Source organism: Callorhinus ursinus, unplaced genomic scaffold (genome assembly GCF_003265705.2).
Source record: "Callorhinus ursinus isolate GAN/ISIS: 27379988/994484 unplaced genomic scaffold, GSC_fseal_2.0 scaffold31, whole genome shotgun sequence".
Classification (NCBI taxonomy): Eukaryota; Metazoa; Chordata; class Mammalia; order Carnivora; family Otariidae; genus Callorhinus; species Callorhinus ursinus.
Window position 1 is genome coordinate 5,076,155 of NW_027397093.1, and position 26,560 is coordinate 5,102,714.

The window sequence follows — 26,560 nt, forward strand, 5'->3', positions numbered from 1 at the left end:
AGACTGATGAATCACGCATCTGTACTTCTGAAACAAATAATGCAATATATGTTAAGAAAAAAAATGAAAAAGATAGCAGGAGGGGAAGAATGAAGGGGAGTAAGTCGGAGGGGGAGACGAACCATTAGAGATGAGGGACTCTGAAAAACAAACTGAGGGTTCTAGAGGGGAGGGTGGTGGGGGTTGGGTTAGCCTGGTGATGGGTATTAGAGAGGGCACATTCTGCGTGGAGCACTGGGTGTTACGCACAAATAATGAATCATGGAACACTACATCAAAAACTAATGATGTAATGTATGGTGATTAACATAACAATAAAAAATTATTTTAAAAAATTTTGGCAAAAAAAGAAAATAAGAAATGGGAAACAATAGGGGCGCCTGGATGACTCAGTCGTTAAGTGTCTTTCTTCGGCTCAGGTCATGATCCCAGGGTCCTGGGATTGAGCCCCGCATCGGGTTCCCTGCTCTGCGGGAAGCCTGCTTCCCCCTCTCCCACTCCCCCTGCTTGTGTTCCCTCTCTCGCTGTGTCTCTGTCAAATAAATAAATAAAAACTTTAAAAAAGAAAGAAATGGGAGGCAATAGTGCATTAATATTGAAGAGATTCTAATATGTGACAGGGATTTTATAACATGCTTTCCCACTGGTTATCCCATTTAATTCTTATACCATCTGTGAGAGGCAGAGATGATTATTAAATTGAGAAAATCAGATAATACACTCATAATTAAACCCATGTAAAGGTAACAAATCATTTATCAATCTCTTTTAAAATACCATTTTGATTTTTGTTATGTTTTCAACCCTGAGATATCTGAACTACATGAAAAAGTAAGGAAAACTTAAAAGGAGATAAAATGAAATTTAAGTAAAACATTTAGGAAAAGTAAAATTGATCATAATCCCACTCAGCAAGAGCTCTTTTCTCTAATTTTGTATCTCACTACCAATGTTTATGTAGAACTGGAATTATATATGGTTTTTAAGCCTACTGCTCTTACTTCACCTTAGACGGTAAACATTTTCCCATGCTATGATTTTAAAGAAGTGACATGTAATCTCTACGTGGTTGAAAATTTCTCTTAAGCAAACTTTTATGTGTGTTCCTGTGATGAACTCCCTCAAGCAAAAATCTTTGAACACATTGTTCTTCCTTCCTTCTTCCACTGAGATATAGATCTAGAAGTGGAATCGCCAAAGTTAAGTATACATTTTGAAATAGCTCACATCCAACTACACTGCTACTCATTTCACTCTGCCTTTAATAACGCTGGGTATTATAACAGAAATTATGGCCAAATTGTGAGAGACAGAAAAAGTTTAGATTATCTGTCAACGGTTTTGCTCAGGTAGTAGATTCAGCCAACCCCGGGTGCGGAGAGGGAATGGGAATGTGGGAAGTGCCACAGGAGCCTGGCCTTGGGCTGAAGTACCTGCAGTGCTGGCCTTGTCTGGGGAAAGTTATGTAGAAAGTCCTTACCTCCGCTGTCCTCAGATTGCTGCCCTCTTGAGGAGTCATATCCTGCTCTCCCCTAACACGGCCAAGCCTGGCAGCTTCCGGTCTCCAACTCTAGCTGCAGGTACGGATCATGTGAGTCCTATCCCCAACCTTGTATCGCATGGCCTTCTCTCACTTCCACCTTTTTTTTTCTCCGAAGCATGAAGGTTTTGAGGTTCTGCTGAGGTGCTTCTCCCGCCCCCACTCAACCCTGGCAGCACATTAGAATCACCTGGAGAACTTTACAGACACTACCGATGTCTGCCACTGTCCTTGTACCCCCAAAAAAGAGATTCTGATTGGTCTCAGGTGGGGCCTGGCGATGGGTATATTTTTTACAGCTCCCCCATGGGATTCAAACTGCATCCAGGGTTGAGAACTATGGATAATATCACCACTGCACGGCATCTACTAGAAGTTCCCCGCAGTTTATACTGTCTTCTCTGCCCCAGGCTTTTAATGCTGATACAGGTGTCCATATCTACACCCCTGTACCACCAGTCTTTTTAATATTGTTTGCTTTCAGTGGGTTTCTACTCCATTCCATTGTGCTCTCTATCCAATTACCTTCTGAAAATACCCATTTGTACATCTAACAAGAATGGAGAACACAGGATGCTGAAAACAACTCTTTCATCCCCATCCCCCACACACAATCCTCCCCATCTCAGTTAACGATGCCACCGTGCCCCCCTCCTATTCAGGACAGAAGACAAGCAGGGAGTCTTGATTCATTCATCCCTGTATTTTCTTCACAGTAAGTCCTTCTGCTTGCCCACCAGAGGACATCCAATCTGACAGGGCATGATTCCCACCACACCCATCCCTACTCCTCTAAGTGCCCTTCTCACCTGCCTCCCTGACTCCAGTAGTGGCCCCTCGAGTGCAGCATCACACAGCATCCACAGGGACCTTTTTAAACATAAAATATATCAGAATCTTCCCCTACCTAAATCCCCCCGTGGTTTTTCATTACAAGAAAAATCAAGCCCAAGTTCCCTAAATGTCTTACTTTGTCTACCTCTCCCAGTTCACTTCCTACCACTTTTGAGCATCACGTTAGCCCACACTGGCCGCATTTCTGTCCCCCGAGGCCCCTGAACTTTATTTTTTCTCTTTCTGATGCACTTCTCTCCTCGGTATTGCCATGCCTGGCTTCTTTCTACCATGTAAGACTCAGTTCAACTAGCATGACCTCATCTAAGGCCTCCGTGAACACCTATATAAATTCAAACTTTCTACCCTGCAATCCTGTTCAGCATTTCTCACTGGCAGAAATTATCCTATTTATTTATATGTTCCTGTATGAATTCCCCACTAGAATGCTCCAGGGGGTAGGAGGACAATCCTTGAATCAATCCTTTATCCTTCCGGCAGCTCAGGAGCCTGATGCCTAAACAGCATCTGGCAAATAGTAAGTGCCCAATAAGCAGTTGAACAATGAAGGATGTTTATGGGACTGGGTGGAAGAGGAGCTGCACATGCCTGCTCCAATCACTAACTCGTGCCAACAGACCTGCTCCCCCTTAAGCCATGACAGACATCTTGTATCATACACTGTTTTGATACAAACAAAAGAAAACAAAGCCCTAAATTCTCAACCTCTAGAAATGAAATCTACTAATATACCTTGGATCTTTAATAAAAAAAAAAAACATTTAGATGAAGAAGAGGAAAATGAGGCTAGGAAAAAGTCAGTGAGATGAATTTGAGCTTTCTCCAGAAATATAAATCATCTTACTTTCACTCAGCATGTGAAATCTTGCTCTATAGTTCGCAGAATCTATCAAGACACACTTTGGAAGAAATACTGTGGAAAAATATTCTTTACTCAGCACTGAAAATCAGTTCTTAAGAACAATCACCCTGAAGAGAAATGGCACGAGATAGGATGGTGAGAAAATGAGAGGGTTCTTTACTCTTCAAAGACACATTTCCTCTGCTTCTTGTGTTCAGTGCGTAAGAAATTGAGATCCCACGGATTGACACAGAGCTCAGTTTCAAACTGAGCATCCCATGCTTCCAGGGCTATCACACTGGCATGCTGGTTGAGTGTGCCTTTCTCAAAGGCGGAGAAATTCATGTCCAGATGCCTGGGAAACTGGTACTGTTCTAGTCAACACCGTTGTGCAATTTAAATTTTCTCAGTGTCATTCTCTTCCTCTCTACAGTGCTTTCCAGCTTGAATTATTTTTTTCAAACCATTAGTTCCTAAGTACAGTACTAAATATTTAAGATTAAGTTTGGCTTCCAAAAAGAAAATATTAGCTCGTGACATAAATAACGTTCAGGCTCTATTAATGATTTCAGTCTACTCCAGTTCTCACATATCCAAACATCCCTTGGCTCTCGATGTATATGCACCTTGATTTATCAGATTATTTGATTATCTACAGATTTCACAGTATGTGATTTAAAGCAGTAGCCATTATCTCAGCTTTTGGAAATGAAGATACTGAAGCTAATGGAGATAGACTTCATCAAGCTTAGGTATTTAATAAGAAGCAAAACTTGGATTCTTCCAGACTTAACACCCACCACTGTTTCTATAGTACATGCACTCCCTGCACTCTCTTATACACACACACACACACACCACACACACACACACACACACACACACACACACCGACTATAAATCACATCATTAAGAGTATAACTATGATCAAAAGGAAAACAACAACTATTACATGCATTCCAATTCTAAATTGCTGATTTCCAATCTAATTAGATGGTAATAGCATTAGATAGTGATAAACAAAACAAAAAGTTAACATCCATATTAGATGAAACCCGACACATCCACTGGATTAAACTGGCAGGGGTTCCCTGTGGGCAGCTGAGGAATAAGGGTATTTGGACTAACAATCTGAAAATGCAGGTCAATCAATCTGGAAGTGTCATTAGAATTTATCCACCTGGGATATAACATTTTCAAGGCAGGTTTTTTTTAATGTCAAAAAAAAGAAGACATGACCACATGGTAGATGCTAAGGCAACTTGCTTTGACCTTAAAACTATGAAGCTCAAAGGACAGATGTATACATAATCAGCAAAGCCTTAATGGAGTCAGGTTTTTAATCCAAATCAAATTAATTAATTTCTGGTTTCAGTGATATGCCAAAGAAGGGGCATCTCAGCCAGACCCACCAATGCAGATAATTGAAGCACCAAGTCTTCCTGCTCTTCACTGAGAAGACTTAGCCAAAGGGAAGCAGATGCCAAGAGAGCTACAAGATGCTAGCATGGCCCTGTTCTTCCTCAGGTCGTTCTATTTTTGTAATGTGACATTTAAAAAGCCTGTGTCACTCAGTGATGTGCTGCTCATCCACCTCCCCTGGAGCTCACTGGGTTTCCATGGCACTTATTGGGGGAACAGCAGTAGCCTTACGGCAGCTGGAGACAGGGGCTGTCACAGGGCCCACACGCAGAGCAGCTTACACCACTCTTCCCTGGAAGCCGAGCCTCATCACCAGCTCAACAGCCACACCACAGAAGGGTGGAAAGAAAACATTACTGAACAGAACACAGAAGGTTCCAGAAAGGGCAGAGACCAAGGAGTCGAGGTAGTCCCCAGGCATCATCTATACTCACAGAGAAAGTTGCAATTTAAGCCCTCTAAACTTTTAGGAATTCTTATTATGTTTGATCCTTGTGTGTATGTGTGCGTTCAGGTGTGTGTTTTCTAGTAGAATCTTACTAGCTATGTACGTGTAGGTTAACACTGAGCACTGTGGTTTTTACTGATGTCAAATAACCCAAAATGCTCTATCTCCTAAGGTCACTTAGTCAAGCATAGTTGCACTTTATTCCTTATTTGCTGACTCTCTGTGACCGTGATCCATCTTCTATCTGCCATACTATTTCTAGGTTTAAGGCAAAAAAAAATAAATAAAACAAGTCACCAAAAACCCAACACTGGGCTCGATCTCATGACCCTGAGATCATGACATGAGCAGAAATCAAGAGTTGGACACTTAACCGACTACACCACCCTGGAGCGCCAAGAATGGGCATTCTGACACCACAATGGCGAGAATGTGAACTGCTCAATCCTTTTTGAATGAGAATTAGGAATCTGGATAAAAAAAGTAAGGTTTTTTGCATATACGTTGGCCAAAAGTTTCCATTCCATATTGCAGACTTTGGGGGCAGAATTTTATTTAATAATGACCAGACTGGAACAAACTAAATTCTTAACAGGTGATAAGCTCACCTAAATGTTTTAGTATGTCAATATACTTCAGCACAGCATCATTAAAAACAGGGTTTAAGTATTCTGCTATAGAAATATTTTAACATAAGTTGCAAAAGGATAGCTAAAAGAGTTATTAGGGTATGCATAATTTCATTTTTATAAAAAAATACATATTCATAGAGCAAAAAATTGGGTTAATATTCAACAGAAAGAGAACAGTAATTATCTCGAGGTGGTAGAACTACAGTTGACTTTTATTTCCCTTATTGCTGATGTTTTCCAATTTTCTATAGCGAACATAGCTTACATAATAATAAAGAGGAAGACGCTCCAAAAAAAAAAGATAAAACATTAACACTAGCCACTGTGAGTTTGAGTTAAATGTCACTCTGGCTCAGAGCCGTGTCCTAATCAATGGATGGAACCACATTCTGATATCAAAATCCTTGTGACAAACAACATGCAGGAAATAATGCCTTACATTAAGACACATCACGACTTAGTGATACCGTTTCTTAGTCTTCTGTTCTTCTTGTAACATTCTGTAAAATTCAGGGGTGCCTGGGTGGCTCAGTCGTTAAGCATCTGTCTTCAGCTCGGGTCATGATCCCAGGGTCCTGAGATCAAGCCCCGCATCGGGCTCCCTGCTCGGCGGGGAGCCTGCTTCTCCCTCTCCCACTCCCCCTGCTTGTGTTCCCTCTTTGCTGTCTCTCTCTCTATGTCAAATAAATAAATAAATAATACAATCTTTGAAAAAAAAAAAAGATTAAAAAGAAATTCTGTAAAATTCAGCAAGTAGGAACTCTGTTTAATTAAGGGAGAAAGATATTGCGGTTATATCTAGAACTAGATGAATTTATTTATACTTCCAAATGAAATATTTTGTGTGTGCCAGTGATTCCTCCCAGCCTCCCAATACCTCTGTCTTTGGAACCCGCTTACTTTCATGTGTGCGCATCACAATAACAGACCTACATCTGTCTACCGACCTCTCGGGGGACAGATAAGAAATTCTCTTTTTTAAAGTTGTAAACAAGCAGAGTTCACCAGATGTAAGGACATAACCGTGTCCCACCTATAGAGCACACTAAAACACTGGTATTAGTAAATGCTGAAATGCAAAGTATACCACCACAAGTATACGACTGAAATAAGACAGGGTCAGAGGTGGGGGGGGGGGGAGATAAACAGAGAAAGAGAGGAAAGGGGAGGGGGAGAGAGCCACCAGAATTAGTAATTCAGAAATTCCACTAAGATTTTAATCTCAAATTAAGAACTCGGCCTCAGGGAATGTCTTGTCCAACAGCCTTACCTACAGAAAAAAAAACACAATTTCAGAGATTAAGTGAATAGTCCACCCTGAGGTCTCAACTGAGTGTCAGAACTGGGCCTACGTCCCCAAACAAGGTCCCTGGCCTCCGCACTGGGCCTTAACTGCTTTTCTCCCTTTTAAAACCAATCTTCTAATTATCCTACTTCCAATTTTCCTTGGAAGCACAGGAAAAAAACAAATGTAACAATTAACAAGATTAAGCAAAGGAAAATAAACTTCCCTGAGGTAAGACTCTCCTGCCTCTCCCTGTCTCCATAGAGATCACCTCCTGTTCATCGGATTCTTTTGCTCACAGTTCACAAAACGGCAGAGTCTGAGAGACGAGGTGGTAGGCTAGGCGTACAGAGATAAAAAAGCCTGGATAATATCCAGATTGGGAGTCGCTACTCAGACACCTGAAGTGGGCTGTATTGTCAATACCACACTGGTGCCCATACCAAACCTTAGGTAGATGGTAGGTGGTAAATGATCTGGGAGCTGAGCCACACAGTCCATTCTTCAAGTCAGTTTCTGGGAATAGCTGTACTTCCTTGAATCTGTCTCCCCCATGACACATGGAAACAACCCTTCTTCACCGAAAGCAAAAATATTCTCGAACATCCAAACAGCCTAATTTTCCTGGCACAAGAGCATCTCTATTTGGGGAAGATCCAAAGGTTCAAACGATTGCATATAACTGATAACTGAAGATTAGAGTGGACTTCCCAGCACAGCAGTGAAAAGAAATGGATGGATTAGCTAAGGGTACTCTTCCCAAAATGCAGCATGTGTAATTTATTTTTATGCAATTCATTTTCATACCTTGTAGCTGCTATCTGGAGGAAAGAAAGCAGTTCTAGTCGAGGAAACAGATGATTTCATTTGGCAAAGTAAGCATGTCTGGGAAATGTGAGACAATTCAGTGGCAAATTTCAGCAAAGGGTTTGAGCTTGAAAGTATTGGTGGCCAAAAATCACCCTTCTCTATGGTTTGCTCACAAAGAGGCTCTCCTGTCAGGATAAAGAGTTCACTGACCGGCAATTTAATTCAATTTTCACAGTGGGAGTATAGTACATAAAGACTTTCTGTACCTGGCCATTAAGGTCTTCAAACCCTAACACTCACATAGGTAGCTGCTTTATGGCACCCAGAATGAGAATATACATATTCACTGTGACCAACATTTAGCACTTGTACTAATACATTGTGGAGTACAAGGGAGCTGAGAGTGGCAAATTACATCTATGTTTGATATGTATTGTTGTATATGTGGATAAGAGAAAGAGAATGTGAACATCATGGCAAGAGTTAATTTGGAAAACGTGTCAGGCCTCTATAAACCTTTGTTCTGATAAAACTTATTCTGTTCAACGTCAGTGCTCAAACAAGATTTGTCACCGCATGCTTGTAACACGAGGGCCTTACCCTCAGTAACAGCATTGTAAAAAATTCATTAAGGGTTTCAAATAAATTTGCAAGTTTCTCCCTTCCCCCCAGGCCAAATAAATGAACCACTACTGCTCCTGGTCCTTCCAACGGCCTGCAAGGCATGAGCTTTTCCTCGTCATTCTGGAAGGTAACCATTCAGACACCAGCGGGCCCCTGCAGAGTTCAGGTGCAGAAAGCCAATCAGAAGGCATCAGGCAGAAAGATGGTGCTTCGCAAGCAGCATGCTCAACGGGACCTCTTTCCTTGGGGTTAACATTTTTGTGTTATCTAGTCATTTAGAAGTAATAGAGCTCTTTAGACTTTTACAACACTCAGCCATTTGCATGCATTGTAAGAAAGAGCATTTCATTATTTACCATAAATTACTCAGAGCCGCTCATGATGAAAGATGAGCACCAGTGTGCTCCCACGGAAGGTCACTCAGAAGCTTACAACAACAAGTGAAGGGGAAACACAGATTTGATGCTGACTTTGTTAAGATCCCATCTACAGCATTGCTGCCTTCCTTTCAAAAATATCTTCTGATCAAATACACAAAGACCCAAGCAAATAACTGCAAACGGCACCTTTATCTCAGTCAAAAAAAAAGAATAGATAAACTGAAAGTATTCCAAGTAAATAACACTAGTATGTGTCAGCTGACTTATTATAAAGGTTGACATTGGTGAAAATTATCTGATCAGTGAAAAATAGAGGAGGAGACACGCCGTTGGCTATTAATTCTAATTTAACATTCACGCTTGCATGGTGTTATAGCCCCTCTATCTGGTAACAATGAGCAACCAAGTAAACTGGCAAGAGTGATGAATGTGATTCTAATCTGAAGCCTCTTTATGGTGAACAAAGTGGGCGACTCAGTAATTTTGGCTGTGGATATGTGAAAGAAGGGATGTCGCTCCTGTGTACACGAAGAGCTCGCTGGCAGGCTGGGGGAGAGCCTCATCTGACACAGAACCATCCTCCTGGTTCCCAAAGCAGCAAGGTCTCTTCTCTCTCTTTCCTCACCATGTCATGAGCGCAGGCAGGGAAACAACAGAGCCACTGCCTTTTGAACGCCATGCATGCGATGTCAGCATTATCCCGAAAGGTGCTGAGTAGCTTCTGGAAAGAGGACCTCGATGGAACCAGAAGGGTGATGCGGCGATCAATTCAAAAGTAGCTTCCGCCTCTGAAAATTCTAAAGGCAGTCACTGGTTCATTTAACCAAAACCCAAACTTTCTGCTGGTTATTCTCCTTGTATCTCTTCTTGCAGATTTTTAGGTATTCGAAAGCTACTATTTTGGGTTAAATCTAGGGCTGTGTTGATGTGACTATGCAAAAAACTAAACATATTTAAACATACCAATTCTTTTGCTTCTTGCAGCATTTTGAAGAGGCACTGGAATGAAGTCAATACTTAAATATATTCAGCACAAATCACAGACCATATCTTTAAATGCTTTGGGACAAATTAGCCTTGGAGAATCTTTAGAATCTCCTGCTTGTTCCTCCCTCCAAGTCATCCTGGAGACCTTGCATCTTCTGAAAATACCAGATATTTTGCCAATTGCTTGCACCAACCCTGACTGTTGTCTCCCACAAAAGCCTAGCCATGTCCTCCCAAGCCTTCCCTCCTTAATCATGCCTTGTCCTGAGGAAAAGAGGAGGTTGCCTCATTAATTCCAGGCCAGACCCTCTCTGCCCACCAGGCCAGACCCTTCACCAGTTCCCAAGCAAGGGTGTGCAAGCACACTTCTACCTTTGCTAACACCCCTTCTCTCCCATGGCCTCAGTTGTCCATTTCTCTGCCTAAACAAATTCTCCCCTGAAATCACCTATGTCTGCTCTAATCACTGCTTTCTGAAATGGCCTCATATACTTTTCAGTTGGAATCACACACTTCGGCGCTTAATCATTCTCTGATACATACGTTCTGGTCTTCTCAACAAAACCATAAATGCAGATGATGAATTTTCTTTCTCGTGGACTGTGCACTCAAATGCTGCAGAAGTGTGATAAAATCACTATTAGGACACAGGTATGCTTTTACAGGCGGAAGATGTGTGAAAAGTGTAATGGCTCATGCTGCAACAGAAACACTCCTGATATGGGGGAAAGCAAATTTTATGTAATATAAACACAAGTACCCACTCAGAAAGGCTTAAATTGAAAAGGAGCGTGGGTATCTTGCATGGAGTCTCACTAAGCCAGAATCCTGAGAACAAAAGGAAGCTGTTGAAGCCAGGAAGACCCTCTTTGCACCTGGTTAGACGGCGGGGCATAAACAACAAACACTCAGCATTATGATCCAGTTGTCTGTAAGTGGAAAAATCCAGAAACTCAGGCCACCTCCCTGGTAGCAGGAAGTGAAGGCCAAAGGAATGCTCTGAAACATTTCTTTTATATTTTTATGTTTGTATTGAGCTTGATGAATTTTGACCAACAGAACTCATCCATGTAATGAGCACCCAGATCAAGAAGCAGAAAATTATCAATATCTTAAAGCCTCATATCATGGGTCTCTCCATTTACTACCTGCCGCTTCCCCAAAGATAATCACTACCTCGACCTCTAACATTCAATATTATATAAGCAGAATCATACTTCCGTTCTGACTCTTTCTGCTCAGCAATGTATTTGTGAGCTATCCTAAAAGATTGTGAACACAGTTCGTCACCAAAGAACTATGTTCTCTACAAATCACTACTTTCCACTGGCCTATGGAATTTATCTATCTGTAGTCCAACCACCTACTTTTAGTATGAGAATTAATATCTGGTAATTCTATGAGAGGCTTATGGAATCTAGAAAGTGTTTGAACTGGTCATCCCACCTGTTCTCATCTGACCTCAGCCTTCCCTTCTAGGACCCCTCACTTCAAACTAGCCTTTGCATTCTGCTTTCACGGGATCCTTAAAAAAGACCAGATAATTGGTTATCATACACACAATTGTTTGACTCCTACTGGCTGTATCCATCCCAAGCAACACTACTAAAGACTGCCCAACATCTGCAGACTGAAGAGCCATTAAGTAACTCATTAAACTTCCATCTTCTTTATCCTTATAAGGTCAAGGTTAATGATCAAAGGCCCAGGATAAGACACTCTGCCTTCAATAAGGTATTATTTCCCATAAGCAAATGAAATGCATTTATATTTCTACACATCTGCATTTCACAGCAGGAACCCAACTCAGCCAACACTTTAATGCTGACACCACCAAGCAAGATACAAATGCTTGGACTGAAAAAAAAAAAAAAAAAAAACTTTCACAGACCCAAGACTAATAACTAAACTGATTTATGGAGTGTATTCTCTGTCTCTGCTTTTTCAAAAGTTATTAAAAGTTTAATAACTTTACTTTTGTTTAATTAAATAAAATTTAATTAAACATTTTGTTTATTAAACTTTTGTTTCTAACTAGAGAGATAATTGTGACCATTAAATAAAACAGAAAATACAGCAAAATACAATAAACAGTATTCCCATTCCACAATCCAGAAATCACCACCATTAACAATTTGGTATACTTCCTTTGAATATAGTTACTATATATATTAAATCCATCTCTTAATCTGTACAGCTTAATGTAATCGGCACTTTATATAATTTTCTTCCCAAAGTTTTAGATAATTATATACTAAACACTTTCCAGTATACTTAAAATTATTAAACACACAATATAGTGGTTTTGTAAATCTATCACATGGGCAAAGTAAAATTTATTTTATTTACTACTTATTTCATTTTAACCTAAGGCATATAAATGCACATTCACCTGCCAACTATTTGGCTGTAGAATTCAAGGCTTTTCACTGACTAAATTTCCTACCTCTCTTGTGAAAACAACACCTATATATTCTGCAATGTTTCAGTTTCAGTTTATTTATTGTGGAATAAGAACTTAAGGCCACAAGTAAAACAATCCAAGGGCAGATTTCTTATGGATATATAAATACACTCCCCCTTAAACTTGCCCACAACTTCTTCAACAAGGATCTTTTTCAAGTGATTTATCTTTATAGAGTATATCCAAAGTAATCAATTTAGTTCTAATAGAAACCACAATTAATTCATTGGTTTGCATCCTATTTGAATATATTACCTAATTACAGTAAGAACAACAGGCATAAATAGATTTAGATACAACTAATACTTGGTAAGCACACCTCTCATTTGGTGAAGGCTGAAGCCCTATACCAACCGGAGCTATTCAGCACAAAAGGGCATTTGTCAGTTTTTTATCTTTTTAATTTTTAAATTTGTTTTAGTTTTGTTTTATTGTTTTGATCTTTTACAAACCCTTGTGTCGAGGGCTAACTTTCAAGTTCTCTGCTACCTGAGAAACCCTGACCCAGAAGCAGGTTGTCTACAAATGGTTTAGCACCAGGTTCCCCATGAAAATGCATTGAGTGATGAGCGAGGGGGGCTGCCCCCTTTACAGCTATGCCCCATTTCCCAGGAGGAGGGGCTCTCCGCACCGACCCCGGTCCCCACTTGGGGCGGGAACATTTGTCAGTTTTTTAATCCAGAAATAGAGCACCATACTAAAAAGTCAGTTAATTAGATTTAGGGTCAAGATAGTGTTTAATATAAACACTTCCGCACTCCATGATCACTTTTTATTCCTGGAGTCTAAATCTTACCATCATGCCAACAAAAACTTATGTTAAACAATAAATTTGGGTAAGCAATCTCACTTCCCCTCTTCTTGATGAGTACAGCTTTCATTCTTAGTCTGTGTGATTCATTCACAGTCTTATGGAGATTCTGATGAGACAGGCTTCCTGATATTACAGTGCTCCTATCCTTCTGCATGGCTATTCAAAGACTGTAATAACTCAATCTTGGCATTTGACTGATTCCCATTTTCTGTTCATGGGTTTGCAGAAGTAGAAATCCCAATCATCTTTCACTTTAACCAACAGAATTTTTTTTTCCCCCTTAGGGACCCTTGCTAGACAGAAATGTCAAAGAAGTAAGCAATTGACTGAGACCAATGTGGGGTATTCCTGGCTGACTATCAAGACCTCATGAATGTTAGTCTTCTTAGGACTGTTGGCTAGTCAGTGGTGGGGACCTTGTAGTATGGTTCCAAGAGGGAATTCAGATGCCCTGCAGGAGACACTGCATATGGTGCAACACCCAAAATTTATTTGATGGGGTTGGTATTGTTGTTTCTGTAGGACTCCAAGGCTATGGTTCCAAATGTTCCCTGATACATTTCCATTGGTCAGTCTCAGCATATGATGCAGTAACTACTGTAATCAAAAGCAAGTTTGGAACGGACAAAGAAGACAATTCTGGCTGGATCTTAGGGAGCAGAAAAATAAAGAATGTAACTGTTCTCTGTCATTGGTCTACTGGTTCTCTACATTGGTACACCTACAAGCAGCCACAGTTGAAAATAGAATTAGCAGATCAAGGAATACGAGTTTAAAGAACACAGTCTTTATCCTTTGTTGAAACATCACCTAAATTTCTCCTTGGACTGAAAACCAGGACAAATTCTCTGGTTTAAAAGGCTCCCTTTACCATAGCAAAAAACAGGTACAGGGCAGATGTGCCATTTATGGGGTTTATGATGGCAAATGCCACTGTCCCTGAGCTAAAGGGATTGAAAGAGGCCATGTACAACAGATAAGGCCACACTCTTACCAATGGATTAGTATCTGGGGTGGGGAGAGATTACCTGGAAAATGATCTTTCAACCTTCATGATTCTTCAAGCTATGACACTTAGCATGTCCTTGGCAAATTACAGAACCACTCTAAGCCAGGCTTAGATTAGCTGCATGACTGAGATCATCGTACCCGGACTACTGGCCTAGATGATGGTCTTTGAGTCCTTGTTTCAATCAACCAATAAGGCAATAAATAAATACATAAAGTGCTGGCCCTCCTGGCACGCGGCAAAACCCCACAAACAGCAGCTCTCACTGTTACTGCCTAAATTCTCAAACCCATTCCAAGACTGAGATTCTGTGAAGAACTCTTCCACATTTCTAAAAGTAACATTCGTGGCACAGACATCAACAGACTCTGATCCCAAAATGATGATGAGAGTGTGATTTTTCTCTTGGTAAAGTTCTAACTCTCTGGCAATTCTCAGGAAGATCATGACTAGTATCACATGTCATCACGGGAAGGGTCTCTTATGAGACAGGCTCTATGTTTAGGAATTCCTATCAAATATTCAACATAAAAATTATATCCTCATAATCCTGGCTATAATATACTCATGCTAAAATAGTTGCATAGATCCAGATGATCTTTTTTTCCCTAATGCTCTTATAGCCTACATTGCAGCCATGACACACACTACCACTTCTAAGAAAAGGCCTCAAAGAGAAAAATGTTATCATTGGAAGCTGCTAAATTTCCATTATTAAATTTTAATCTCAATTCAGTTTGCAGGCTTGTTTCTGACTCGTCTCTTTTTATGCCAGGGAATGGCAGTCTGTGATTTATGTACAATCACCAATCTGTCTTGAAAACTAAAGGCTTTTAACAAAAAGTAATACTTTGAAATATAAATCAGGATTAAATTTCCAACAAACACAGGCCATGATGTTTTCAAACTGCTAATAGGAAAAGTTCCCCAAAGTGCAAAGGTATCCATCTAAAAGAGCTCTTTGATGGATACAAGCCATGTATCAATCCTTTGGGACCTAAATCACAGTAACTTCTAAATAAAGAGGGGACTAGCATACAATGCAGAGACTGCCTGTTTTTACTAATGTTCTCTCCAAACTCCCAAGATGCAATGACAATAAGACAGTGTGGGAATGGAACGAAAGCAAGGCATAGGGCATTTTTTTTTCTTTCATCAAGAATCTGAAGATTTCTGTAGATTTCAGGTTTCCAGATCATTCAACAATCTCACTCATTTTTCCCCAGAAAACTTCGGTTCCTCTCTTTGAAAAACGTATGTCCAAGATAAGCTTAAAAAAATGTGTACCAAGCAAAGGATGAGAAATGGTGGGCTCCAGTTTGTGGAGCAGACTAAATTTCCAACATGATTTGAGGTAGATTTCCACACCATATTCGACTGTGTGTGCCCGTGTATTCGAGAGGAGCACGGGAAAGACCCAAGGGCATACAAAAACAAGAATCTCTCATTGTGATAAAAGATCCCTCAAGCTAGGTAGCAAACCAGCTCCAATACTTCAACTGAATTCAGCAGCCTGATGTGCTCTTGGAGGAAAAGACCTAGTCTATCCACTTCCCATTTCTCTTGACATAAAAACAGGAAATTTTTTTGCAGCTTACAAGCCCTTGAACGAATGGTATACAAGGCAGGTAATTATCATGACCCTCATTATCCCAGAGGAGGACATTAAAGTTCAGAGAGATTAAAATGGTTCTTTGAGGTTGCACAGTTATCACAGGATTTAAGGCGACAGGTTTTGGGTTTGGTTTTTTGTTTTTAATGCAAATCTCCATCACCCTCCCACAAAAATCCCAAAAAGTAGTCATGACTGACGACTAAAGGAGGCACTTTCTTAGCCTGGCTCCACTAAGCCAGCTGACTGTCACCACCCCTCCAGTGTGATGAACACCATTAGGCCGGGGATAGTGACAAGTTCACAGCACCAGGCCAAGCTCAAAGAAGCACCCACACCACTGGGACCAACTTTTGAGTTGTATGCTTACCAGCACTCAGCCAGGGTAACCATCCTGTTTATGTCAGTTGTTCTTACTGTAATTATGTAATTTAGTTAAATTTGATGTAAGCCACTGATACATGATTGTGGAAATGAAAGATAATTGTAGTTTCTATTAAAACATAGGTGAATGCTTTGAAGAAACTCCAAATGGTGACAAAAAATAAAAAGAATAAAATTACTCTTTGAATTATATGTGCAAGAAAACTATAAAAGATAGCGGGGTAGGGGACATGGTATAGTATCTATAAAGAGTCTCGTTCAGATTCCTTCACTAGTGTCTTTTTTTTTTTTAAAGATTTTATTTCTTTATTTATTTGACAGAGAGAGACACAGCAAGAGAGGGAACACAAGCAGGGGGAGTGGGAGAGGGAGAAGCAGGCTTCCCGCTGAGCAGGGAGCCTGATGTGGGGCTCCATGGCAGGGTCCTGGGATCATGACCTGAGCCAAAGGCAGACACTTAACGACTGAGCCACCCAGGCGCCCCCTTCACCAGTGTCTTTAAAGAAGAAAGAGGGGATTGGAGGTATGGCTTACGAAAAAAGAAAAGAAAAGGAAGAAAAAGAAAAACATGTTAAGCTCAAACTTATAAACACACACTCAAGAAAAAGCCTTGGCCCTATATCAAGATATAGGAGAAAGCTTTATTTTAATTGTCTGCTTTGTAAATTATTACTTTTATAGACTTCTTAAATTAACCAGTTAACTACCAGCATTGCAATGCCCCAAACTGATGTTTAATAAATATTCATTAAAATGAATTAAAATATTGAAACATGACATGTATTATGAAGACAACACAACTATATGAAAAGACATAATAGCTTATATTCAGTTGAACTACTATTTTGTGGAATCACACAACAAATGCTGTCAAAATTTTGTGTGATTTGTATGCCAATCTACGTGGGACAATAAGTGGCCATTAGGCTTTGGCCAAGTTTTTGGAATCCTTAAAAATTTTTTAATTTAAAAAATAAAGTACCCGAGACAGTGTAATAACTCAATTGCATAAATGGGTAGAATTTTTTTCCTCAAATTTCTACATCAACGTAGTCTAACATTGTCTTACCAAAAGGGTTGACTTTTATAACAACTTGAAATGACATGGCGATGTTAAGACTATCTAGGAAAAATGTGAAAGACTACTGCTTACACTATAAGAAATAAAGGGCTAAAAAAAAAACCCAAAACTCTACAAAGAACCTTCAAACGAGCCATTATTCAACAGGAATACAAGAAGTCCCAATGAAACAGTGGTAAAGATGGAAAATCAAACGAAGCATCTATCCTACAACTCCCATTAATAATTGCACGAATGGAAAACACCTATTTAGGTACATTTTTTTCTTTTTTTTAAGATTTTATTATTTATTTGACACAGAGAGAGAGAGAGATCACAAGAGCAGGAACACCAGCAGGAGGAGTGGGAGAGGGAGAAGCAGGCTCCCCACCGAGTAGGGAGCCAGATGCAATGCAGGGCTCAATCCCAGGACCCTGGGATCATGACCTGAGCCCAAGGCAGACGCTTAACGACTGAGCCACCCAGGCACCCCTTTAGGTATGTTTTCATCCTGATATTAGAAAGTTTTAAACTGAGTCTGATCCCCCCACCCCTTTCAATATGTATATGGTTCTGGAGGAAACACTTTCCTGGGTGTGGACAAGAAAAACATCTAGGCTCTCCAAAATGTCTCAGTGGTATTTGTCAACCCAGTACAGCTCTGCTTCGCCCAACACAAAAGTCTGAGGATAAAAACAGATTCAAAGGGGAAAAAAATGAAATTCAGTTCTATTCACAAGTAATTCAAATGCCTTTTACAGACTTAGATTTATGGCTCTTTCCTTGCTCTTATATATTTCAGGGCCAAATTTCATGTTCCATTTTCAACATCCCAGATAGAATATCGAGATATGCTTGGCACTAGATATGAGAGGTTATGAGGAAAGAATTTCTACAAAAGAAGCAAGCTGAAAATCTGACTTCTTCCCATCACGCTTTGGACAGGAGGAAGAGCTGGGGAAGCATCCCCAAGGGAAGAGAGAACTTGCTCTTCTGCACACCAGACCTCCCAAGACAGAACTGAGTCACCCTGCACCCGCACTCTTGCTCATGGCCCAATCTGGACTTGGAAAAGTAACAGACAGAAGTTGCTACAAACCAGCTTCTAGTGTCTGTTTGTTGGGTTTGTTTGTTTGTTTTTTCCCCTTTCTAACTGGTTTATGGATCAACACTGTGTTAAAAAAGGCTATCCAGAAAATACAGCAGAAATACAATAGGTGGATGGATTCACAAATCAACCCTGCAAAACGTCATCTCAATTAGCAACAGTATTACCAATCCCTTAGCAGTCATGGGGAACAAAGGAGGAAGGCTTAAACCACACTGTCTTCATGCACCAAGACCAAACTAAAAATGGCTCTATAAAGAGCCTTGCCCACACCTGCCCGTGCCCTTTGGGGTGTGTGTGTGTGTGTGTGTGTGTGTGTGTGTGTGTGTGTGTGTGTGTGTGTGATGAAGTACAATGTGTCTAAACAGCAAAACACACAGTATAATTGATTAAAGCGGAAAAATTTCATAATCCTGTATTAAGGCCAAGGAAATCAAAACATACTCAGGTTGTAACATGTGCTCATCAAAAAGCTCTCAACTAAATTTCATAACAAATACTGACCTCTCCACTTTGGTGGGGTTGGGACCTGCTTTGCTAGAATTCCTTTGAAGGCTTGGATTCATGTAAATAGAGGACAATACATAGAAGTAATTTTATTTAAACAAATTATTTTTAAGGTTGCAATAAAACAACTAAGAGTACTCTTACTGAAAGACTGGAATCTTTTGAAAAGAGTACAGGAAAATACTCAGTGTTGGGTGGGGGGATGGGGTAACTGGGTGATGGGCATTAAGGAGGGCACGTGATATAATGAGCACTGGGTGTTATGTGCAACTGATGAATCACTGAACTCTACCTCTGAAACTAATAATACACTGTTAATTAATTGAATTTAAAAAAAATTTAAATAAAGAAAAGAAAATACTCAGTGTTATCAAAGGCTGTCTTCAAAATTACAACAGGTATGACTAGGTAAAGTTTCAATGAAATAGACTTGGCTATAATAAAATCACCCCCATACCATGTTTATACATCAGTGATACATTCTACATCTACCTCTTCACTAAATACACTATTTGAAATCTGTGGTCTTACTTATTGTAATTAAATATATACTTTCCAAATAGGGCCCTAACACTAACCAATTAAAAGTAGCTCTTTCTCTTGTCTTCAGTTTCTGAATTTAGCCAATAACTCTGAACTCTGAACTGTTAAAACAGGGCTTCTGGCTGAGTAAAGTAACAATCCAGACTGGCACTGTCAACACTCTACATATAAATTTCAAGTCTGAAAACACAATTCATTGTGCTGTAAAAGGCTCTTTGTAAACTGGTCAAAATCACTGTTCCTCTCCTGTCTATAGTAAATCTTCATTTGTCTTGAAAAATTTGTGAACTAATCTACCTTCTCAGAGGCAAGATGCTTTGAAGAGGTCTTTGGCGAAATAATCTGGTGGCAATACGTTTAAGATATTTGCTTCTAAAAAAAATATCTGAAGCTAAAGCAAGTCTTGGGCAGCTAACTGGGAACCCAAGAGATGGCAGTAATGTGGAAGAAAGTTTTGGTCCAGCTCAGGGTCTAAAGCTTGGAAGAGGACAAGAGAATAGTCAACCTCAAGCCCTTCCCCTCCTTCTGCTTTTAAATTCAATCTTTCTTTGTCTTTAATCCAACAGAAAATTAAGAGTCTTCTAAAGTGAGCCTCCCGCATAACAAAAATAGCTTTTGTTTTGCCTACTACCCATCAGTAAGTGTGTTTATTCAAGAGTGAACCAGCCCCTTTCCCTCCAAAGAGCTGTGCTGCCTCTACAGACAAGATCCTTCTGACTGACCTAAGACAAACACAAAGACATTTATTCTGTAAGCCCTGAGATGTTCAAGAGCAAAGACCCTAGCCATTAAGGAATCAGTGACTTAGTCTTGAAGAAACAGAGCCTCATCCTTAGCTGTCCTCAGGTGCTACAACATAATTCATGACTTTCAATAAAAAAGAAGAAAGAAGAAGAAAAAGAAAGATGAAGAAAGAAGAAGAAAAAGAAAAAGAAAAAAGAAAGAGAAAAAGAAGAAAAAAAATATACTTAAGTCTGACAGTAGGAACTAGGAAAAGGGGGAATTTCTCTCCTGGGAACTTTAGTAACATAATCAAAACAAGTGAAAAATAAAATGCAAGACATTCAGGCCGTTCTTCAGCCCACAGTAGCAGTGCTAATAATCCCTCAAATGAAATCCTTATATCCTTTTGTTAATCATCCTGCAATCTTGGACACACACACACACACACACACACACACACACACACACACACAAAACTATCCTTTTCTCTAAATTACCATATAAACCTCACTATTTAAATTCATCTTTTACGGAAACTGCATAATCTTTCTTTCATTAAAATTTCCCTTGTTGATATATGCAAACCAGGTCAGTTTCTATTGGATTTGCATACTTGTGTTTTATCCCTTAATTCAACTCCTTGTTGAAGGTTTAAAAAATAGCAAGAGCTGGATCTCAGATACACATAAAACATATGCTGCTTATATGTCTAAGTGAACACTGACACCATTTACAGATTCTCCCCGCACCCCTTTTCCTTGGGGCTGAGAGCCTTGTCAATAATCATTACTTATTAAACAGGCTGCCATTCCCTTCTACAGAATGTAGAAAAGGAGCATGGAGAGGTAGAAATAATTACCTTGGGCTTTTCTTTAAAGACCTCCGGAATGCAACACAAGGAAATCAATTAAGAAAGAACATGAAATATCCCCCCCACACACACACACATATACAGTTGAGAAGTACACCCACACTCCATTATTCGTATCAATTGCATCAAATGATAAAAAATCTGAGGTCTTCAGGATAGACACATATATATTTTCAAACTACTGAATATGTCCATACATACACCTGCACATCCTTTATTCTCCACAAAACTCAGGCTAGATTTGCTGAGAGAAGCCTCTAAACACCTCCTGAGAAAATGTGCTCTCAAAAATGACTGCTTCAGCCAAAGGAGAGGGAAGCAGGAAGTTATCCGGTTTGACTGCCATTCTGGTTTGTGGCAGATTCCCTCCTTCCCCTCTTCTCTCTGACTCCCAATTTTTTTTTTTCTCCCAGAGTCAGGGCATTAAGGAATTTCTCTCTTGGACCTTACCCACAAACGCACTAAATCCTTTTTTTAAAAAAAAGTTTCAAGGGTTAAATAACACCCAGGTTAATAAGATCACAGGTCTGAGAAATGGAAAATTGTCAGATGACTGAAAGCAAGCCAGGTAATCCTACTGAAGAGTTAATGATGAGCCCTCTTCCTCTCCAGATGTTATAGCTCAAAACAGAAATACAATGTAAAGACAGTTTTTTGAGAACAGGCTTGCACAGAACTTGAACTGGCAGGCGGGGGGTTTGTCCTAAATAACCTTCACAGGTTGCAAACTGTTTCCGATATCCTGATCAATAGTCAGACTGAGAAGCTTCCCAACATTTCCTTTAAGAGCAAGATGGGGCGTAGGGGGTGGGAGGTCAATTAGTCACACAAAACATTTGTAAAAATACAGAGAAAATATACACCACCTAGACAAATACATAGGAAGCTATCACTCTTGGGGTAAACTGGCCAGGGCTGGCAGGAATCGCGCCCAGGCTAAAGATGCTACATTCACAGAGTGACCTGTTTCAAAGGGGTTGGACGTTCTCCCCCTGGAGTGCAGAGAACTCTGTCCAATTCCCCTTATATTTTTCAGGCACAGAGGGGAGGGAGATGAGGTTTCACAGCCCACCTTTGGGAAAGGAACAAAAGCAAACGCTTGACAGCTGAAAAAACTCCTCCTCCGTCAGGACCCTAGAGGCGGTAGCTCGGCAGGGCTCCCTTGCTATTTCCCCCTACTTAACTCACTCTGGGCGACCACAGAATCAATCTCTACACCCAGGAAGGGCCATGGGCAGGCTGCGGGGGGAGACGGGGGGGGCGTGGTGGAGGGGGGTGGTGATCACTTTAGCCCTACGCCATGGATCGCCTCCTTTCCTTACCTCCCCCAGTGGCTTCTAATTAACCCTTCCTTCCTGGTCGCTGCCCGGGTCAGGGCTGCTATAAGTCGACAGCTTCATTCTATCAACATTTCCATCAAATCACCCCCCCCACACACACACGCGCACACACACCCACACAGACACAACTTCCCCTTGTGGTTTATCATCGGTCAATTTGCATGTGCTTTTCTTTCACTCCTTCCTACCGGCGGGGAAAGGGCTCAGGGCTTTTGGGAAGGCCTCCCTCCCTCCCCAGCTCTCAATAGGAGCCGGATCCGGGAGCTCGCCAGCAGGTCTGCAGTGAGCAGAGATCGCGCTCGCGTTAACCCTTGGAAGGGAGTTAGGAGATCTGTTCTCGTCTGGGACCCACTGAAGTAGGCCGGGTGGAGCTTTACAATCTGCCTCCGTTTCCTACTGCCCCCCAGCCTGCACAGGGACCCCGAACAGACCCGCACCTTTTTCCTCCCTTGCGGCCAGGTTAACTATCTCATTCAGCGCTCCAAACCTGGAATGGGGTGAGGGGTGGAGGATGCTAGAAGACAGGCGGCGGAAGGGAAAAGACAGCAGGAGGGCAAAACGGAAAGTCAGTAGTAAATCAGAGTTCAGTCCCCGTGTATACTTACGAAATTTGGGGCTGGTGCTTGTTTCTGGCGTGGTGGTGGTAGAGGAGGAAGACGAGGAGGAGGAAGAGGTGGTGGCAGCATCCTGAAAGGGAGACAGGGTCCAGGACGGAGTAGAATCATGAAGGTAGGAGGAGGTAGCGTATGCCGCAGTGGGCCAGGAGGGCATTGCCTGGGTACTGGGGGTTCCTGGCACCGGTGGTCGGGAGCCCGGCGTGCTGCTACTGAAGAAGGGGGCTGTGGTGGACAGAACTGTCGGGGGTGCTGCAGTGTTCCGTGCGGTGGTGGAGCGCGGGCTGGCCCGGATGGGCACCCGGTGCCCGGGAAAGCGAGTCGGCGCCCGCGTGATGGTCGTCAGGCGGGTGCTAATCCGGTTGGGCGTCCTGGAAGAGGCGGCGCCGCCGGCGGAGGGGGTGGCGGGGGACGCAGTAGAAGTGGTCGTGGTGGTGGTCTCCATGGCCTTGGGGAAGGAGCTGGGCTTGGAGAGGAAGAAGGGGTCCTGGCCCATCCCCTTGGAGTCCACCAGGTCGGTGGGCACGTATTCCTTGACGGAGCCCACCACGATCCATTTGAGGAGCATGAGGCTGAGCCCCAGGCCGATGAAGCCGATGAACAGAGGCACCACGCACAGCCACGTCTGCTGCCGGTTCCACACGATACAGTCGCTACAGCGTAACTCCCGGGGGGGCTCGGCCGCCCCTTCGCCGCCGCCGTCCGGGCCCCCGCCCGCCGCTGCCGCCGCCGCAGCCGCCGCGGTGCCCTCCTCGGCCGAGGCGGCGGCTGCCGAAGCGGCTCCAGGTGGCGAGGCAGCGGCCGCACCTTCACTCATCCTAGGAGCCGGTCTTCACCTTCGCCCCCCCGAGGGCCGCGCCAGAGGCATGGGGCCGCGCGGGCCGGGCGCGGGCGCGGGCTCCGGCGGCGGCGGCGGCGGCGGGTTCGGGCGCAGGCAGCGGCCGCGGCGGCCGCATGCAAATCGGCTCCCTGCCCCCACGCCCCTCCCCCCGAGAGGCGGGCGGCGGGCGGGGAGGAGAGGAGCGGGGGAGGGGACGCGGGCCGGGGAGGGGGCGGCGAGGAGCGCGGAAGAGGGGCGAGACGGGCCCCCGGCGCCGCCGGCCGGTCAGGGAGCGGCTGGGCGCGTCTGCAGCCCGCCAAGCGGCCTCCTGCGCGCCGGGGCCCCGCTCCTGCTGCTACTGATGCTGCTGCTGCTGCTGCTGCTGTCGCTGCCGCCGCTGCCGCTGTCGCTGCCCGCCGCCTGCATGCGCTCCAGCCGCGCCGGCATCCTCGGGGCGCCGCGCCCGGCCCGATCCCCGGGGCGCCCGCCCGCGCCGCCGCTGGGCCTCGAGCCGCGTTCAGGGGCCGAGCCGCCTGGCCGCGGGATGCCGGACGCCGGAAAGCCGCATTCCGACACAGGGGGCCGACCTGGCCGCCGCCGCCGCCGTTCGCCCGGCCCGGCGCGCCGCGTTTTTCGGCGGCGCTCCGCGAGCCCGGGCGGCAAGGTGCACCTGTTCTTCAGCCGGCCCGCAGCCAACCCTCGGCCAGCACTCTCTGGGAGAGACCAATCCGAGCGCAGCGCGGAGGGCGAGCGGCCGGGCTCGCCTCACTCCCGCCGCCCGCGGCTCCGCGCCGCCGCCGCCCGAGAGTCAAACTCCAGCGAGCTGCGCCGTCGCCGCCGCGAGCCCGGGTCCGGGGGCGCACTGGGCGTCCACGGCGGGTGCTGTCGGACCCACCGCGGAGGGAACCCCACAATCCGCAGAGGAATCGAAATCACACCCCGGCGCCGCTGCCGGGTCACGCTTGGGAAGGTGAAACAGGAGACCGCGTCGGGGATCCCAGGCGACGCGGACCTCGGGCCGGAGGTGGCTCCAGGCGAGCTCTGGCGGCCGGGCGGGTGCGGTGTGCGCGGATCCGCGGCGGACGGGCTGGGCTTCAGGCAGAGTGGCGCCTCCCACCAACACCTAATGGTGGTTTCTTAATGTGCACAAGAGAAATAAATGATCCAAGCAAACCCCCACTTGGAAGTGTGTGGCAAAAGCAGCTCCGGACCGATCGTAAGCCCGTCTCCCGAACGGACCCCGCGGGGTCAGACTGACGCTGCGGGGCAAGGGAGCAAGGCCTGAGCGCGTGGGAGGGCGTCTGTGCACTCCCCGGCCTGATGGCGGGTGCTGCTCGATGGACAGCCACCTTTTCTCCGAGTTCCTCAGATAGATGCTGGTGAAGCAGACGAGCTTTGTGCAGTTACACCTGTCAGATATCTACAAGCGGATTGAGAACAACTTATCTTAAAAAACAAAGTATTGCCTTTAAATGTAGGTGAAAGCACAGGTACACCTGTCACATGACAACTGATGGTGAGAGGTAAAATTTAGAAGGATTTGGGGTGCGTTGCTGGTTTCTTACCTTGGGTAGAGAGGCGTCGGTGTACCTGTATCTTAGGTGCGGTGTGGGACCTACCTGGGAGTCCGGGGGACTAGGAGAAGAAGAAGGAAAGGGTTAGAGAGCCAGCATCAGCATGCTTTATGCTGATGATGCAGAACCTCGCTTGTCAACTCTCCCCAGATTTCCTGGTCTAAAGTGGAAACTGGAAAGATGTTTTTATTTACAAGCTCGGAGAATAAGAAGTTGAGGTTGACAGCCTCCTATACAGCTCCGCAGCACTGTAAGATTGGCACCGATGCAGGAACCAGCGTTGTCTTGTACTGTTAACAGCCTCCACAAAGATGAAGTTTTCAAGGTATCCATTTTATTCACAGGTGGAGAGCCGAACAGTACGCTGAGAAGACTGCAGAGAGCAGAGGATGCATTGAAACGCGAAGCTCCTGGGATTTGGGGCCTACCAGAGTATTTTGCACAGACACAGTTAATAAATTATTTTTGATAGCAGTAATGCGGCTGTCACCTCTTTCATCTATAACATTGAGACTTTCTCCATAGGAAAGCTTATGATTTTTAGTTTGATAGAACATGCCCTAATCCAGTAGTGCTGAATTACAGTTCCAAAAATTGCAAGTGAAAAGAAACAAAAAAAAAAGCCACAACCCTTGAATCTCTATTCCTTCAGCTTTCCAATGCAAGGCACAGTCCTGTTAAATAAAAATTGACCCAATCTCCACCTTCTGTGGGTGCTGGGCAGTTACTGGCCAGCCTTTCCTGTATAGCAAATAAAACTTAGCTTTCACACAAAATGTTGTGAAAGTATAGCAGGTGCTGTTGTCAGCCATGTGAGACAGGAAATTAGTTTTCCAGAAAACACTCCTAGTTCATTGGCTCCCCCAGCATTTCTGTAACCCCTCCCTTCTTTGCCCACTGAAGTCAGTCCAGGGTACAAAAAGGTGCTGTAATTCTGTTGCTGGACAAATGCTCTCCTGAAGCTGTATTCTCACTGAATTCACCCCATGTCGCCTCGGTTCTCCCCAATGCCTTCCTCAGCTGCCTCTCCAAATTCCCTCCACTTCTCACTTCCACTTAGCTTTAACAACTTATTCATGGTTCCCTGTTGAGCTCATTTTCTCCCAGATCCCAAGCCATTGCACTTGACTACCCATTAGCGGCTTTCACAGTGAACATCCTCACTAGAGGAGGGGAAAAAGAGCCCAGGCGTGATAGCCTTGTACTGGGGAGCTCGTTATACTAGCCCATCCAAGAAAGTTTGGCAGATGCAACCATCGTTAACTTGCAGTTTTATGGTGAGGCTTCCTGGTA

The 26,560-nt window shown here is 43.5% G+C and overlaps 1 protein-coding gene across 10 annotated transcripts in view; it reads right to left on the reverse strand.

Moving 5' to 3' along the window:
- Positions 1-23,690, reverse strand: part of NRG3 (neuregulin 3) — a 1,135,127-nt gene extending 1,111,437 nt beyond the window's left edge. For all 10 annotated transcript variants that reach the window (XM_073878734.1, XM_073878728.1, XM_073878727.1 and 7 more), the window contains exon 1: positions 22,865-23,690. In XM_073878734.1, coding sequence (XP_073734835.1) covers positions 22,865-23,690 — 826 coding nt within the window. The remainder of the gene's footprint in view (positions 1-22,864) is intronic.
- Positions 23,691-26,560: the final 2,870 nt, after the last annotated feature.